We start from the raw sequence: 17,352 nt of genomic DNA, 5'->3' as shown, positions 1-17,352 counted from the left end.
TATTATGGCTAAATATAAAATAGGGAATAGAAATGGGGAACATGTCAAAGAGACAACAACCCGACAAAGAGCAGACAACAAAACAAATGCGCGATGTACTTGTTTGTTAAAAAGCATATGATTTTCATGATTTTTATAAACAGACATTTAGAAAAAAGATTTTTTTATTTTTTTCATTTTGTTAATTTTTTTCTCCTTCGTTGTATTATGTATTGATTTTTCTGTGATTAATGCTTGTTTCACCCTGATTGAGTTTTCATACTTTATGCTTTCCAACTGTGCTTTTCAGTTTTAAAATAACAGAATACATTAAAATAGAAAGTTTAATTTGTTATGAAAGGTGACGATATAGATTAAACAATACTAGCTTTATTTCATGGTACAGCTTAATGAAAATGTTTGAATGTCATTTCTAATGCTTGAAAATATTTTTCATTATGTTGATGTATAAAACGATTGTTTAAAATGGTACATTTACAATTATTCAAGATGTTGGCCAATAGAAATTTGTTAATATCTGAATCATTTTTTTAAAAAACAAATCAGGAATTCATTTCATGAGATTTGTTTTTAATTATGTTTACAATATAGGTTTATTCGATATTGTTCATGTGGTAGAAAAGTGCTTGGCTTTCTTTTACTTTCTTATGCCAATGACAGCTAATGTGATTTTACAGATACATAAGTTTTTCTAAATGTATTAATTTGCTAACTATCAACTTCCTTGTTGGTCATACATGTATACAATGATGATTCAGATTCATTGTTTCCGATTGCTGATATCCTCAATGGTTGCTGTTGACATGATCGTTTTACATGCTTTAATTGTGATAGTATGCATACCTTTTGGTAAGTTATTTTTTTTCTTTTTATTTAATATATCATTTAAATATACATTTATATTTATATATAAAGGTTGTAATTACACGTTATGAGAAAATGTAGTCATACACGTATCATTTTTTGAACGTGTTTGCATACACATTAAAAAAAATGTCACCAGAACACATAATCTGATTTGTATATGTCAATGTTCCAATAATCGCAAAAAATAATTGTAATGAATAAAGAGAAGAAAACGACCTCGAAGGAAACTTAAAAAACTTCTATTTACAAAAGAGGGACGAAAGATACCAAAGGGACAGTCAAACTCATAAATCTAAAACAAACTGACCATGCCATGGCTAAAAATGAAAAAGACAAACAAACAACAGCACACACGACACAACATAGAAAACTAAAGAATAAACAACACGAACCCCACTAAAAAACTAGGGGTGATCTCAGGTGCTCCGGAAGGTAAACAAGTGATACAATCAAAAGCTCAAACACATCAAAAGAATAAACTATTGGAAAACAGTTCAACTATAATATTGTTGAACTGGTTCATGCATTTCTTATGTAAATAAAAAGATGGATTAAACATGGTTGTATACTTAAAACTCTAAACTCGTTATCACAAATCAATCCTTATTTCTACAAAATGATCAACTCTTGAGCCCAGTAATAAAAACTAATGGGTTTGACTGTATTATGAAAATTTATAAAATTATTTCGTATTTGATATTTGGACTTTTTTTTATAGACGTCTGTATCAATAAATGTTTCATTATGTCGATGATATTTATTCTCAATTTCAACATGTATCAAAAAGGATGAGAATACGTGTGATTTCCTAATTTGACAAAAATTTGATCAAACGTTTTGTCGATTTTTTTTCAAAAATTTAGTTTTATTTGAACTTTAGACTTCCTTGTTTGATATAACCAAACATAAAAATTATAAATCAACTTTTCATTTCCGATTAATGTTATAATTATCGTGAATAGTTTCCAATGACAAGCCAACTTTAGCAGTTTATATGTGATCCTTCAAATACCTACACATTTCCCAAAATCGTTTTTTCTAATATTTTTAATATTTATGAAGGTCATACATATTGTTATTGCGATATATTCATAATGAATTGTTTTGATTCTTATAGGAAAAATACGGTCATTAAAAAATCTGAAGCGAGGGTTGGTATGCCGAGTGTGTGGCTGTTCTTTTTTACTCCCTGTTAGATAAAGCTAAATATTCTAATACATCTGTAGCTTGCATGAATCATTCCATAAATAAATGAAACGAGTTAAATGCGCCAAAAGCATTATTATTTCATGAACTTTCGCAGAATTTAATTTAGTTTTTATTTTGTAGATTTCTCCGAGCCCTTGTGCATACATTCTTTTTGTTATGCATCCGAATACGATAAAAGTTTGTAGTCCTCTTTAAATTGCAATTTTAAAAACAATAAAATCGGCATAGCGTTTGCAGATAGGTTCTTATACATGTGGATTTACGTTGGATGTTCATTGTAATATCCATTTTATCTCTGAGTCTGCGCTAAGTAAAGATATATCGAGAATTTTTTGGAGTTGTTGATGACAAAGCAAAAGAAGGACGTGGACGTCATATTAAAATGATAGATATTTTAGTCATGTTTGTTTATTTCCTTCATTTAGTTTATAATGTGTATGCATATTCTATCTATTAGTCAGCGTTTGATGTTGACATAGAAAACACGTAGCAGATACATTTGTTTTAATATTGCAGGTTCTCATTGTCAAAGCAATTGTTTTACGCAAGCAACCTTAACAGCCCAGCCTTTTTTTTACACTGACTTCATGTCAATTATATTGATTTTGATTATCTTCAATACATTTTGTATTTTGTATTTGACGTCGAATTTGGCTTGGGGCCTGCTATTCTTGGTATTGCAGGATTATTACTGTGGATTCATTATTTGTCGTTGACTATCAATTGTCGTGGATTTCGTGGTTACACAGGAACAACGAATTTAAATGTTCAATGAAATTTGTATAGGAATTTATGTAGATTCATGAAAAACCACGAAATCGAATAATATCAAAAACTGCATGTTTACCTCAATCCTAAAAAATAAATTAATCCAAAGTATGCGAATAATATTTTAAATACGAAGCTTTTTATATCTTTTAGTATTTCAGCTCTTACTTCAATTCATTTTCTATTTTTTAAGTCAAACCTTCGCAAGAATTACTCCGTAATGATTCGAATGGCATAACGTGGGATCGTGCTCAAAGTGCATGTGAACCTTATGGCTTAGAAAACCGAGAGGAATATTTAAGGGAAATTGGCATTCCTTATGAACACGAATTTTAGATAGGAAAGGCTATTTTTAGAGTACCAACACGATGGATTGAAATTATAGGTAACTACAATTTGTTTAATGAATAACACAAATTATTTAAGCAATAAAAGAAAAATATATCAAGATAAATCAATAAATCAAAAGGCTCAAAGACATTTAGCGTTATTTTACAAACAAAAATTGAACAGATAGTGTCTTCACATTACAATAAAATAATTCTACATACTTTTTTTAAAGGATGTTTTCAAATTGCGGAAAATCATACCCACTCATTTCCAGCAGTGGAATCGATAGGCAATTGTCAACATAAATGCTATTTAAAAAATGTTGGACGTTATTTTGGTTACAAAAAGCTTATTATGAACGTAAGTATATTACTTGTAAAGGATGCAACAGATACAGTTAAGCCTGCCTAATATAATGCTTTACATTCAGAAGTTGACAATGAGGGTCGGTTGAAAATAAAGTACTAGTATATAAATCCCAACTGATAAGATATTCCCGGGCTAGTATTTCTTACCATATTTTCCTTGATATAGTGTTGCTGCTTACAAGGAACCTAATAAACCAAGAATTCCAAATAGGGAAATTGAAATAATTCCTACGTAATTTTACAGACGCCATCACGAGTGGGTTGACCGTTTTTGTATTTCCGTTTCACAGATGATATCGAATATGTTCATTATGTCATAACGAAAATCTCGTTTCCTTTTTTAACGAATTGGACCTTCCGAAATAGTCTATTCACCGTGTCTGTATTAACATGAACAAAACAGCATGTTCCAAATGTGAAGCAGAGTCTGCTAACCCTTACGGAGCAGCTGAGATCCATCTTAGTTTTTGGTGGAATAATTGTTGCTTATTTTTTAGTTTTCTATGTTGTGTATTGTGTGCATTTTACTTTTATTTGTCTGTTTGTTGTTTTTATTTTGTAGTCATAGCGTTGTCAATTTATTTTTGATCTATGAGTTTGAATGTCCCTCTGGTATTTTTCGTCCCTCTTCGAGATTTTTTTTAAATGGAATTTAGGTAATTTCTTACCTTTTACATAGTTATGTTAAAAAAAAATAAGTTTTACTAGACATACGCTTTCAATTTTTCAACAATTTTGTAAAAGATCAAAAGTAAGCTCATTTCAAAAGCTCTACAATCAAAATGAATACATGGTTTGCTTATTTATTTTACAGACCCAAACACACAATTGTGTTTGTCTTCCTAATGAAATGGATGAAAGACAACAACGAGCTATACAGTATTGTTTCAATTCAACTCATTTTTTTGTTTATAGAGGTGAGTTAATCTGAATAGCTTATATGTATTAATTTTCATGGACGCATATTTATTTCTTACACAATTTTTGTTAGGGTATGTTTCTCTCAATCAGACCGTTTTAGATTTCAGTGATTGCATATTTACTTCGTTTTCAGCTTATGAGATCATTCAACACTTGGTATTTTTGTCTTTTCTTCTAACGCACAATTAAAAGCTTTCGTATAGATCTTTAAACGCCAGTCTATTTTTTAAAGTTCAACTCATAAAGTAAAAAACAAAAGATTGTTTTCTAACCTTTTTTGTAGACGAAGCACAATCGAGACATTACAAAGTTGTCTAAAAGGTTCATTATTGCTAAGTTAAAACGCAAACACACTAACACACATACAGTCGGACACACGCTACTTAATTGAATGTTAGTTATAAAAGGATTAAAAGGATTATAAACTTTGAGAGTGCTTCATTTATATTCTACTTTCATATCCAACTTTCATCGGGCATATGTATTAAAAACGTCAATATTAACCAAACGTGTTTAAAACATGATGCAAACAGTTCTAAATTCATATTGTTCATTTCTGGTTTTTAAAAGTTAAAACGCATTATTAGCTTTAATTGTCTTTAGATAATTGTTTGGGTTTTTTATAGAGCCTTGTTGCTAGAAATCCAGGTATAAGAGTTATAAAAGATTGACTTTTCCAATTAATATACTTAACTAGTTATATAATTATAATGTATAGTTAAGGTTGTATGATTGTCTTTCGCCATCTTGGATTGTAAAAAACAGAGAACCTAAGGTCCAGATTTTCTATCTAGTTAACAAAATTTGATGCAGGAATGCAGATATCTAATGTGAATTTTCATTTAAAAGAACCGATTTGTATGAATATAGATATAGTGATGATTAATTTTGGTTGTTTTTAAATGTTTTTAAGTTAGCATGTTAAGGGGGAGGTTACTCTAAAACAGTACATTTTCTGAATGAATCTACATGGAATTTTCCTACTTTTGTGTTTTTATAAAAAAAAAAAACGTAAGGTCACCCTATCTTCTCAAATCATTGTCTGAAAGCTATCTTTTCCTATTTTTTTTTACAATTCTATCTTTTTGTTTTGGTCCTTATCACAAAATGGTGTTTTTTTTCTGTATAATCCATACAAAATGTGTCAATCTGATACAACCTGTAGCTTTCGAAAATGCACGGTGACCTATCATTTAAATATATTTTGACCATATATCAATAGATACTACGTTTCGGCAAAGTATGAACAAATTCTATCATTTTTATTTTAGACTCCCATACCACCTTAATATGCATCCATACAAACTGCAAATTCGCAATAGAATGAAACATTATGTTAAGAGTCAACCATTCTTAAACCCTTAACATTTACTGCTACCGGAATATAAAAAAAATATTGATTAATCTATACTGACTTAAAACGTTAAATGATAAATTTTAATTAATACATATCAATATTGCATATCGAAGTAAGTAACGCACAAATTACAATTATTAAGTAGGTTTTTGAATGTTACAGCAATTTAAAAAAAAGTTATTTTTAGATTATAATGGAACGGTTAGTACGTCCTCAGATCCTGGAAACTGCACAACGATATGTTGCGGAAATTGTAATACTATTACTGCAAATGGTAATAACTTAGAAGGAAGGAGTTGCAGTTCAAAAAACGACACACTAGTTGGTAGATGTGGTAATACTTTAAGTTAAGTCAAACACGCATTGTAAAAAGTGATATGTTCTCCTATTGACTCATTCCTGCAATTATTGTGCATTCACTACTGAATTATTGAGTAAATGGGAAGGGAATGAGTGATTTTCATTTTTCGTCATAACGTTTTAATGTCGTATAAGTGAGTTTAAAGATACCAAATGGACATTCAAATTCTTAAGTAAAAACCAAATTTACAATGTCATGGCAAAAAACTAAAAACGACAAAATGACATATAACATGTACAACATTATACAAAATGCAACAAAGAAAACTACAAATTTATCAATACAAACCCCCAAAAATTGGTTGGTGATCAAAGGGTTTCCAGAAGGGTAAAACGATCTTGTTGCAAATGTGGCTCTTCAACTGTTTTGATTCTTTTAAATACACAGGTTTCTAATAATCGGCGTTAAGCGCCGTTCAGGGTGATTGCAAATCCAGAAAAGCGCTTCGGACACATATAATAAAGTGTTGGTTTCATTTTTACAAAGCATCGATAGTAAAATCCCAGAACCCCATTACGAATGAGCAAACCAGAATGTTTTTGGTGTTGGCTGTCCCCATCTTCTGGATGTAAATTACAATAAGGTCTAACACAGTGAGTTGTTGACAAACTAAGCATTGAAGGAAGAAATGTTGTAGGGAAAATAAACATATTGAAAGATTTGCAGAGTTAGAGCTATACAAATCGGTCCTGGCGGTCATGGGTCATATACATATTAATTCAATTTGGTCGGAAGTTGCACTTTATCTGTTAATTCAAAACCATACATTGACTAAAATGAATAAAACTCCAAGTTGACATCTATTAGAAATGTATTGAATCTTCGAATGTTCATTTGGAACAAATATCTGTTTATTCCACAAATCTTACCAAATAGATGGCATTTGAAGGAAATTCTAAATTCTTGTTAAAACTAGTTTGTTTTATTAAAAGGACTTTTGTTTGATAACCAACAGGTACAATTGTTAAATTTCATCTGGTCATTTATCAAATGTTTGCTTCACCATACCTATAAAAAAGTCATAGTTCACACTTGCAATCCAAAATGAGAGAATGATCAGATTGGAGCCTAGTTTTTAGAAAGATTCCAATTTTCTATTTGTTCATGGTATTCTGACAAATATAGCGCCCTTGGTCTCAAATGTAAAAAATAGTTTTTTTGTAGAAATATGAAAATAACATTGAGCTTTATATATCATAAAGAGAATATTCAAGTGTTTGCATTGGTTTTAGCTTTTTTAATTATTTTTTATACTTTTAATTTTGACAAAACGCAGATATTGATCAGGATAATCTTCAAATTAAGTATTCGACTAGTTCATATGCTTTCAGACATTTGACTAATTTGAATTTGATTTTAACTTGAAATAGTAAATGATTTTGATATAATAATAACGATTTTTTTTAATAAACAAACTAATTTTAACAAGAATTTATAATGTCCTTCAAATGCCATCTATTTGGTACGATTTGTTGAATAAACACATATTTTTTCTTAATGAACATTCGAAGGTTCAAAACGTTGATAATATATAGCGTACATTTTGACATGTTTGAGCCCATCCTAAACAGGTTCGATTCAGTTTTTAAACCTTTAAGTCACTGAGTAAAATCAATTGTTTTATAATACTAGGAACAATCCAGAAGTCAGCCTCTACAGTATTTAAATGGGGATTAAATTATTACGACAGCTTGAATTATTGCATGACAAGAAACGCATTACTACCGTCTTCCAACTACTGTCAAAAAATAGGGAAAAAAAGTGACTTCAAAGGACAACTTTCATGGACAAACGTCTTTCGTCAGGAAATTGAAATACTTCAAATGAAAGGTAAATATGTGTTGAATGTTCCCCAACTTGAAATGATTTTTCTAACTCAAAACGGAAAAGTTGATTCCAACACTCCTCAAAGCTCACATTGCAAAGTAGCAGCAACTGTCACTTGTTCGGCCAAGTTTAATAAGCATGAACTAAAACAAAAACTATCTACTCCGATACCTCTTCGAAGTATACAGTCTTCATACACATTTTTATCGTCAAATAATCTGACTGTTGTTATAACCAGCCAAGGTTTCCTCACAGAAATATAGTTGCTCAAAGATTATGTTTTTTTCAAATCTACTACTGCCTGTTTTACATTAAACACTCATGTCTCTATAATGACAATTAAAGTCGGGTGATCAATATATTGCTGCGTGGTTATGAAATGAAATGATTATTTTAAATTTAGTTAGAGCGTTAATCGCCCGGATAACCATATGTTCCTATTGTCGTAACCACAAGCTTCATCGACTTTGTTTCGATTTCGTTATCGCGGAATGAGCCTTACCACCGTGTTTGTACTCGCATGAACAATATGGCATAGGTGGACAGGAATCGCAAAGACTCTGAAAGGACATTAATCCTCCAACCAATTATTTGATGGGGTTTTTCTCTTGCTCAGTCTTTAGTTGTATTTGTAGTAATGAGTTGGCATATCATATTTTGCCTTGGTTTTTTTTTTGCCAAATCGATCTCAGTTTTTCTAACACGTACGCTATTTTAATTTCCTCTTACAATCTTCCAACTATCTTTTTTGTATGTTATATCTTAATTAAAATTGTATCTATGTTCTAAAGAGAAAAAAAACTTCAGATATTTTGACAAACAAGTAAATAATAAATACAAAAAGAAATGAAGCATGTCCATGATGAAAATGAATAATAATTCATTTATTGCAGTTGTATACATTCATTTATGTAGATTTTGAAGGGCAACCCCAACGCTGCTTTTCAGGAATATTTATCCAAGTAGAAGGAAACAAAATATTGAATATAACAGAACAACAATGCAGCGGAAATAAAAAATATTACGTATGCAAAACAAGTAAGTGTTTGATAACTCTAAAGTTTGTTGTTAACGATAAATGGATTGTTGTTTTTTTTAGATTATATACGCCTTACATTTCAATCTGTTCTTATCTGCTTGTTAATGATAAATACACTTTACTTGCTTAATAGAAACATGACAACGTTTGTGTTAAACATTATTTTTGATTAAGTGATTTACAAGTTAGTGGATATCTCGAACGAACCAGAAACGTGATAAATAAATGATAGCAGCTAGTTCCGACTGATTACAATATTTTATTTTTATATTAATAAAAAAATGAACACATTTTTAGCTCACCTGGCCTAAAAGGCCATGTGAGCTTTTCTCATCACTTGGCGTCCGTCGTCGTCGTCGTCGTCGTCGTCGTTAACAATTTTTCAAACATCTTCTCCTCTGAAGTGTGTGCTTCGATTTTTTATCCGTCAAAAAACATGGCCGCCGTTACTTAAAATAGAACATAGGGGTCAAATGCAGTTTTTGGCTTATATCTCAAAAACGGAAGCATTTAGAGCAAAACTGACGGGGTAAAAATGTTCATTAGGTCAAGATCTATCAGCCCAGAAATTTTCAGATGAATCAAACAAACCATTGTTGGGTTGCTGCCACTTAATTGGTAATTTTCAGGAAATTTTACAGTTTTTGGTCATTATCTTGAATATTATTATAGATGAAGATATACTGTAAACAGCAAAAATGATCAGCAAAGTAAGATCTACAAATAGGTTAATATGACCAAAATTGTCAATTGACCCCTTAAGGGGTAAATGTCCTTTAATGACAATTTTTCACAATTTGTTCATCATATTTGCTAACTTTAAAAAATCTTCTCCTCTGAAACTACTGAATGGATTTGGATGAAACTTAGCATGATAGTTCCTTAGATTATCCTGCACAAAGTGTGTGCTTCGAATTTTGATCCGTCAAAAAACATGGCCGCCCTTACTTTAAATAGAACATAGGGGTAAGTTTTTGTGTTTTGGTCTGTTTTTCTTATACTATATGCAATAGGTCTACTAAAATTGGTGTATAGAATGATTGTAAGGTGTACATGTCTAGCTGACAGGTGTCATCTAACCTTGACCTAATTTTCATAATTCAGTGGTCAAAGTTAACTTTTTTAGTTTTGGTCTATTTTTTTAATACTTTATGCATTAGGTCAACTATATTTGGTGTATGAAAATATTTTATGATCTATATGTCGGTTACGCATGATTTATTTGAACTTGACCTCATTTTCACAGTCCATTGCTAAGTTTTAAGTGTTTGTGTTTTGGTCTCATTTTCTTTATTTATAAACAGTAAGTCATATATATTTGTAATATTGAAGAATTGTAGCTCACCTGGCCTAAAAGGCCATGTGAGCTTTTCTCATCACTTGGCGTCCGTCGTCGTCGTCGTCGTCGTTAACAATTTTTCAAACATCTTCTCCTCTGAAACTACTGAATGGATTTGGATGAAACTTAGCATGATAGTTCCTTAGATTATCCTGCACAAAGTGTGTGCTTCGGTTTTTGATCCGTCAAAAAACATGGCCGCCCTTACTTTAAATAGAACATAGGGGTAAGTTTTTGTGTTTTGGTCTGTTTTTCTTATACTATATGAAATAGGTCTACTAAGATTGGTGTATAGAATGATTGTAAGGTGTACATGTCTAGCTGACAGGTGTCATCTAACCTTGACCTCATTTTCATAATTCAGTGGTCAAAGTTAACTTTTTTAGTTTTGGTCTATTTTTTTAATACTTTATGCATTAGGTCAACTATATTTGGTGTATGAAAATATTTTATGATCTATATGTCGGTTACGCAGGTTTTATTTGAACTTGACCTCATTTTCACAGTCCATTGCTACGTTTTAAGTGTTTGTGTTTTGGTCTCATTTTCTTTATTTATAAACAGTAAGTCATATATATTTGTAATATTGAAGAATTGTTAGCTGTACATATTTGCCTGGCATGGTTCAATATGTTCAATAAGGCATTGTTTACCAGGTGAGCGATTCAGGCTCTTGAGAGCCTCTTGTTTTTAAAACCCAGAATATCGCGACATTAACCAAATGATTTGAAAACTATCCAAATCACAATTATTTGTCTCTCAGCAATTCAGACTGGAATACATATTGGTATAGATTACAATATTTGATAGTTTTGCTTTCGAAATTTTGCATACAATATACTAGATATACAACAAGCCCGGGACATTTCTAACCTTATGTATCCGTTAAATTAATAAATTCTGAAAGGTTACTGATTTAACACTGTTAATTGATCTTTCAATATTGTTTTTATCGGTACACACATTGATTTTGTTATCAATAGATTAAAATACAACTCAATTTTATTGCTAATTTGCATGTATTAGGGCCAATACTCTGTCGATATTTATATGTTGGCTTTGTTCAATAGTTCTCTGACTTAGTCCTGACACGAAATCCATACGATGTCGGATATGCTTATTGATATTGATGTCTTGGTTGCATGATTGTTGATTAGTTGTTATTAACCTTGAACTAGCTTTTATTAACTGCAAGTATCCTCACATTTGTGATTTATGTCTTCAGTGTTTTCGTAAATTGTGTTTGTGGCTTGTATCAATCGAATGAGTTAAGCTCTCTTTTACGGATTGAAATATATTGTTTTTTTTGTTTTGCTGTTACTTCACTGGTCTATGCTATATACAGCTAAAGGAATGACAGAGCGCCTGTTAACATGCCACTGGAAAGTTCTCTCGCATGTAACTGTACAGCCTCCAAATCAAGTCAATACATACTTTTTTCAATTGATGCACTTTCTGCATTTCTGTGTAGAGAATAATTTTGCAATTGCAAATTTGTATTCTTATGTGATTAGCCAAATGAAGATATGGGTATGAAAAATCTAGATTGATGGATTAAAACCGCAACTTTTTATTTTATTGAACTTTTTAAATTGTTTCATATCCGGGAGTCACTAATTGCCATGTGTCTTTTGAAGACGAAATGCGCATCCGGGGTACACACTGTTTAGCCTGATATATATATATATAACTTGGAGTTTTAAAAGGCCATGACTAATGACCAAAGTCTACATATTTCCAGTTGCCGTGATAAAAGAAAGTTCAAATCATCTGAAAATGTTCGCTTCAAGTTATTTCATATGATCAATTGATTTAGTGTTTGTTTCACTTTGTTGGTTTTTATCATTGCAGTTTGTAAAAGTGTTACTAATTTTTTAATCTACTTTAATTTAATAATGTATACCACCATAGATACAGAAGTAAAAACACAACGCCCTTTATTTACACACAACAAAGGCATGACAGAAGATGTTCGCACTTCACCAGATCTGTTGTCTTCACATGAAAAAGAGAAAAGCAGTTACCAATCAACAGGTAATTGATTGAAACCCATATAATAATACAAACAATGGGAAACATTATAATCATACTGGTAATGCTAATAAATCTGTAAAAACTTAATATCAAAAAGAACATAAAATAGAACTGAAACAATGAATATCTTGAAATGCAATAATGGCAAGCGGATAAACAACAATTAAGATTAATCATCTCGATAATTTCCTACTCACACCTAATTAAGAAAATAATGAACAGCATTTGAACTTCCAAGTTCCTTTGAGATCTAACTTAAACTTATCTATCAATTAAGGTGGTACCTAACACTACAGGGAGATAACTCTGCAAAGTCAGCTTAACGTTATAATTACCTTGTGTTGTAAAGGGAATACTAAGCTTCTCAATGATCAAAATTGGTGTTTGTCAAACTGTTATATAACCAGTGTTATTTTTCTGACAACAGTTGGTTCAAAATGTTTGAAATTTTTATATTTTTGTTAAAGGGTCAAAGTAAATACTTTGACAAAATTTTATGAAAATTAAACGAGCCAAAATAATTTTAGTAAAAGTGTTGGGTACCACCTTAATCACTCATTTCGCTTACATGTGTTTTTTATTAGAAAAAACTATCTGAGAGTAATAAGCATTATAATCATGATTTTCATTGAAAAAAAATATCCAAGAGTGCATTAAATGGTGCAACATATCCTAAGAACAGTTTGTTGCCAAAAAAACATATTTTACAGACAACAAAATAGGTTGTTATATATTGCATTGGTTTGCATTTATATTTTCTATTGCTAAAAATGTTAATAGTTTGAACGAAATATGAGTATATAATGTCTAATTGATCGAAATTCTTGCATTATCAAGTATGTTATTTTACAATAGGATTTCATATTTACCTTTTAATTGACAGAAACGCAAGTTTTTGTTTTGAAGGGGTTCGCGTTGCATAAGATAAGTTTTCATTTCTGTATTGTTTTTTTCTTCCGGTACAAACATCGTAAGAATCTCTGTCTAAAACAAAGACGTTGCTCAAAAGCCATCAATCGATTAAGCAAAACAAATCAGTGTCGCAAACCAAAAATCCAGTGATACACATTTACTGTAAGAATAAAAAAAACAACAGAACAACAAAAACACTGAACTGCATCAAAAACAAAAGCCAACATTCATAGAAACGGACCATTTAACTGTCATAGTCCTGACTTGGCACAGGACAATTTAAGAAAATATAGTGGATTGAAACCATAGAATTCATGTTAAAACATGTAAAATTGTCATATTCGGTTATAGTTATCTTGATGTTAAATATGTTTTATGTACATATGGAATATTGTTATGTCTTAAGTTTTGACAAAAGAGGCCTGTGTTAAGTCCTTCCCTCGGTTTTAGTTTGTAACCCAAATGAGTTTTCCTTTAATCGATTAATGACTTTTGAACAGCAGTTTACTATTCTTGTCTTTATTTATCAATCCACTATTGTATGACAACTAAAATTTCGTAGGAAAACATACCGGTATCAGTTGTGGACGAGAATCTGTTGTCTTTCATATTCTAGAAGACCTCTGCTCACATTCCGTTTTTGAATAATTCGTTTGGTGCAATATAATCTTATTTATATTCGTAATGGGTTTTATTAATTAAGTAATGCTTTTTTTCACATATGATATTTAATTGCCAATTTTACATCTTTTCTTTGAATCTTTAGTTGAAAAATTGAAAACAATCTTAGCAGACGATTGCCAGTTCTGTTAATTATAAGGCTGGTAACTTGACATCTTTATTTCATCAAGCATTTAAATGAAGAAAAAAAATCCAAAAGAGATAACATCGTTCACATTAAAACAGATGACCACAACAAACTCGACTAAAACAATCTTCAATACAAATGTTTAAGTGATATTGTTATCAATAATCATGATAACCATGCTAATATTTTTTTTCTAAGAATAAGATTTAATCATTCTATTTTTCATACACCATTTTTTTTTCTCATATAACATGTATAACAGCATAACACTGCTTTATCTTTATAAATTCTGAAAGTAGAAACCATTAACACATTATTATATGTTTGGATCTTCAGCATCCATGTACAGTACGGAGACTGTGTTACACAATGGTCAGAGAGAGAAAGGAAACAACTCTATATTAACAGGTGAGAGTAGTCATATTGAGACATTATCATTGCCTACTATATATTCTCCGTTCAGTGGGATGAATTATCATATTGCATAGGTTTTCATCTACAATATTAAAATCGAGTTTGATTTTTTAGCTCCAATTTTTCTTGAAGACTTAAATTATATATCTTATAAGGAGATGCAATTGAGGAATAGGTAATGAAACAAGATATCAAACATCTAGTAAACTGATACAATGAGGTATTGACTCTGCTAATTGTTGAAGTCCGTACGGTGATCTATAGTTGTTAATTTCTGTGTTATTTTGGTCTGTTGTGGATAGTTGTCTCATTGGCAATGATATTCCATCTTATAACAATGATGGGAATAAGCTGCTTTACTTCTTTGAATGATAGTTTCTTTCATATAAATAGTTTAATGTTTCAACTAACACAGCACATAGCTACCAGTTTTTATGGAAGGAAATGTCATAGTTTATGATCAGTGCGGTGTAAAATATGTATAATTGAAAATCAATTGTCTGCTGTCTCATTGATATATATCTTATTTCCAATTTTTTACATTTCAAAATTTAGTAAACAAATTTGACATGGTTTGTTTGATTATACGTGTAACATGTACAATAATATTCTTATTCTTAAATGAAAATTGTGATACATCCATAGGTGCAGTGATTGGTGGAATTATAAGTGCATGTTCTATACTTGTGGTAATAGCTGCATTAATTGCATGTAAAATAAGGTTGGTATTAGTTTGTTATCTGAAAATATTACACACATTCTCTCGACTTAGGAATGACAGAATATGAGTAGCTTAAACGTGCTGTTGGTGAAAAAAAAAATAGTCTCTTTTATCCTGTTGATTTATTGATGTGTGTTGGTTTCACTGTTGATGGACTGAAGAAAGATTGTTACAGTAGTTTTGCGGATCTCCGCTTTTGTGTTTTTTGCATAGTCGGCATTCAAATAATTTTGGTCCTCAATGCTCTGAATCTCTTTCTTTATTAGACCTTTTTAAATTTTTTGGGATTTGAGCGTCACTGATGAGTCTTCTGTAGACGAAACGTGCGTCTATCGTAAATACACAATTTGATCCCGGTGTCTATGATGAGTTTATCGTTAAACATTTAAAAACAAAGATTATTACCCCCAAAATCCACGAATATTGGTATTTCACGATAATAAATAATCATCAGTAGGATGATTTATTGCAATTTTCATCTTTTTTTTATAAACATAACCGTGAAATTAATTAAAAGTTAATTATTATTTTTTTTCGGCATGAATAACAATAGTTAATAAAGCAAAACAAAAAACAACGCAAAAGCATAGCCACTCATGGCACGCATTGTATGGATCACAATCCTGGCCCAAAAGTATAGATATATTTACCCGGGCAGTGTGTTTCACAACTGTTTTACAACTATATCCGAGAAAATTATTATAAGTAAACAAAATACTTTGTATGATTATTTGTTTCTTTTCTAGGAAATTAATTTAATTGTATATGTTTTTTTAACCAATAAATAAATGTTTGTTTTTAGGTCAAATGGAATTTTAAAAGAATCTAATACATTTGAGAAAGGAGAAACTAGCCAATTGCATTTTTCAAACACAATCAACCAGGATTCAACTAATACAAGAAAAAGGAAAGTAAATGACCTCTGTGAAACTAGTGCATCAGAATATTCCGTTGTAAATAACTTAGTTTTTCTTGAAAAAATGAACGCGACCTTTACTGACGCAACCGATGGAGAATATGATGTTTTACATGATAAACAAAATAGAACAATGTGTATGACAGAAAATATGTACCATAGTCATGGCGTACATCAAAATGAAGTTGGCCCTACTTACGATAGCGCAGCCATTGTGAAAGGAAATCACAATGATATAAACGGATTATATGACACGTCATTTTCAGTGGTTGAAGGGGATTACTCATATATGTCATATAAAAGTCACGACCACAGCATGACTACTGATATCTACGACAAATCAACATTGTGAAATGGTAATAAAATTTTACGTCTGTCGACACAGTTTCAAACTGTTAAGTGTTTGCTGAGAAAACGGGCGCCAGGCGTTCATACATTTATTAGTTTTGTTTATAATAAGTTTGATTGTAACTGGACTTATAATGTTGAGAACATTAAACTTATTATAATAAACAAAAATTAGTGTATGTTGATAGATGCATTATTTTATGGTTGATCCTATTAGTTATGTTTACGTCACATGATTTAAATTGAAAGGACACAGGAAGCAATATTAGTTCAAATTTTTAAAGATTTCACATCTAAAAAGGAATTCGAAGGCAAGGATGTTGCGAAAAACAATGACAGCAGTCATGAGCGATGAGAAAAAACTGGAATAAATACACAGGTTTTACACGACAAAACACATATGTTCACACATTCATACACATACCAACACTAACATACACACACACGAACACACGCTGACAATATTCAATCGAAAACTACATGTATACGTAAACCTTCTGGATTTTGATAAAAACAGAATTCTCAGTGTATTCCGTCAAAGGTCATCTTCGTATAAAGGAGATATCAACCTTTTTATTTGGGATTTCGCTGACCAAGTGGTTTAGGTAGTTCTGCTACTGTTTTCACTAGCAAGTCACCACTGATGTTGTAAGTTTAAACCTGCCCGTGCAGTAGTGTTTTTTTTTTTTTTTATCTTACAATAATTTGGCCTTAATCATTGCTGCGGATACATTGATTGTCAAGTAACACATCTTGTGCAATAGCATTGATATTGTTAATTATGTAAGTGATACTAATTGTTTAATGAAGTCT

At 30.8% G+C, this 17,352-nt stretch overlaps 1 protein-coding gene across 2 annotated transcripts; it reads left to right on the top strand.

Moving 5' to 3' along the window:
* Nucleotides 1-716: 716 nt before the first annotated feature.
* On the top strand, nucleotides 717-16,710 carry LOC143054233 (uncharacterized). Of its 2 annotated transcripts, XM_076227161.1 has the most exons (12): nucleotides 717-849; nucleotides 3,038-3,229; nucleotides 3,407-3,534; nucleotides 4,357-4,459; nucleotides 6,008-6,154; nucleotides 7,814-8,011; nucleotides 8,924-9,046; nucleotides 11,150-11,173; nucleotides 12,298-12,420; nucleotides 14,477-14,548; nucleotides 15,200-15,275; nucleotides 16,078-16,710. In XM_076227161.1, exons 3-12 carry the CDS (start codon nucleotides 3,529-3,531, stop codon nucleotides 16,541-16,543), a joined length of 1,338 nt encoding a protein of 445 aa, XP_076083276.1. In that variant the 5' UTR covers nucleotides 717-849; nucleotides 3,038-3,229; nucleotides 3,407-3,528; the 3' UTR covers nucleotides 16,544-16,710. The 2 variants fall into 2 exon arrangements, with proteins under 2 accessions (XP_076083276.1, XP_076083277.1); XM_076227162.1 differs by lacking the exon at nucleotides 11,150-11,173.
* Nucleotides 16,711-17,352: the final 642 nt, after the last annotated feature.

This window comes from Mytilus galloprovincialis, chromosome 12 (assembly GCF_965363235.1).
Source record: "Mytilus galloprovincialis chromosome 12, xbMytGall1.hap1.1, whole genome shotgun sequence".
In the NCBI taxonomy this organism is placed as follows: domain Eukaryota; kingdom Metazoa; phylum Mollusca; class Bivalvia; order Mytilida; family Mytilidae; genus Mytilus; species Mytilus galloprovincialis.
This window is presented reverse-complemented; position numbering and strand designations above follow the sequence as displayed.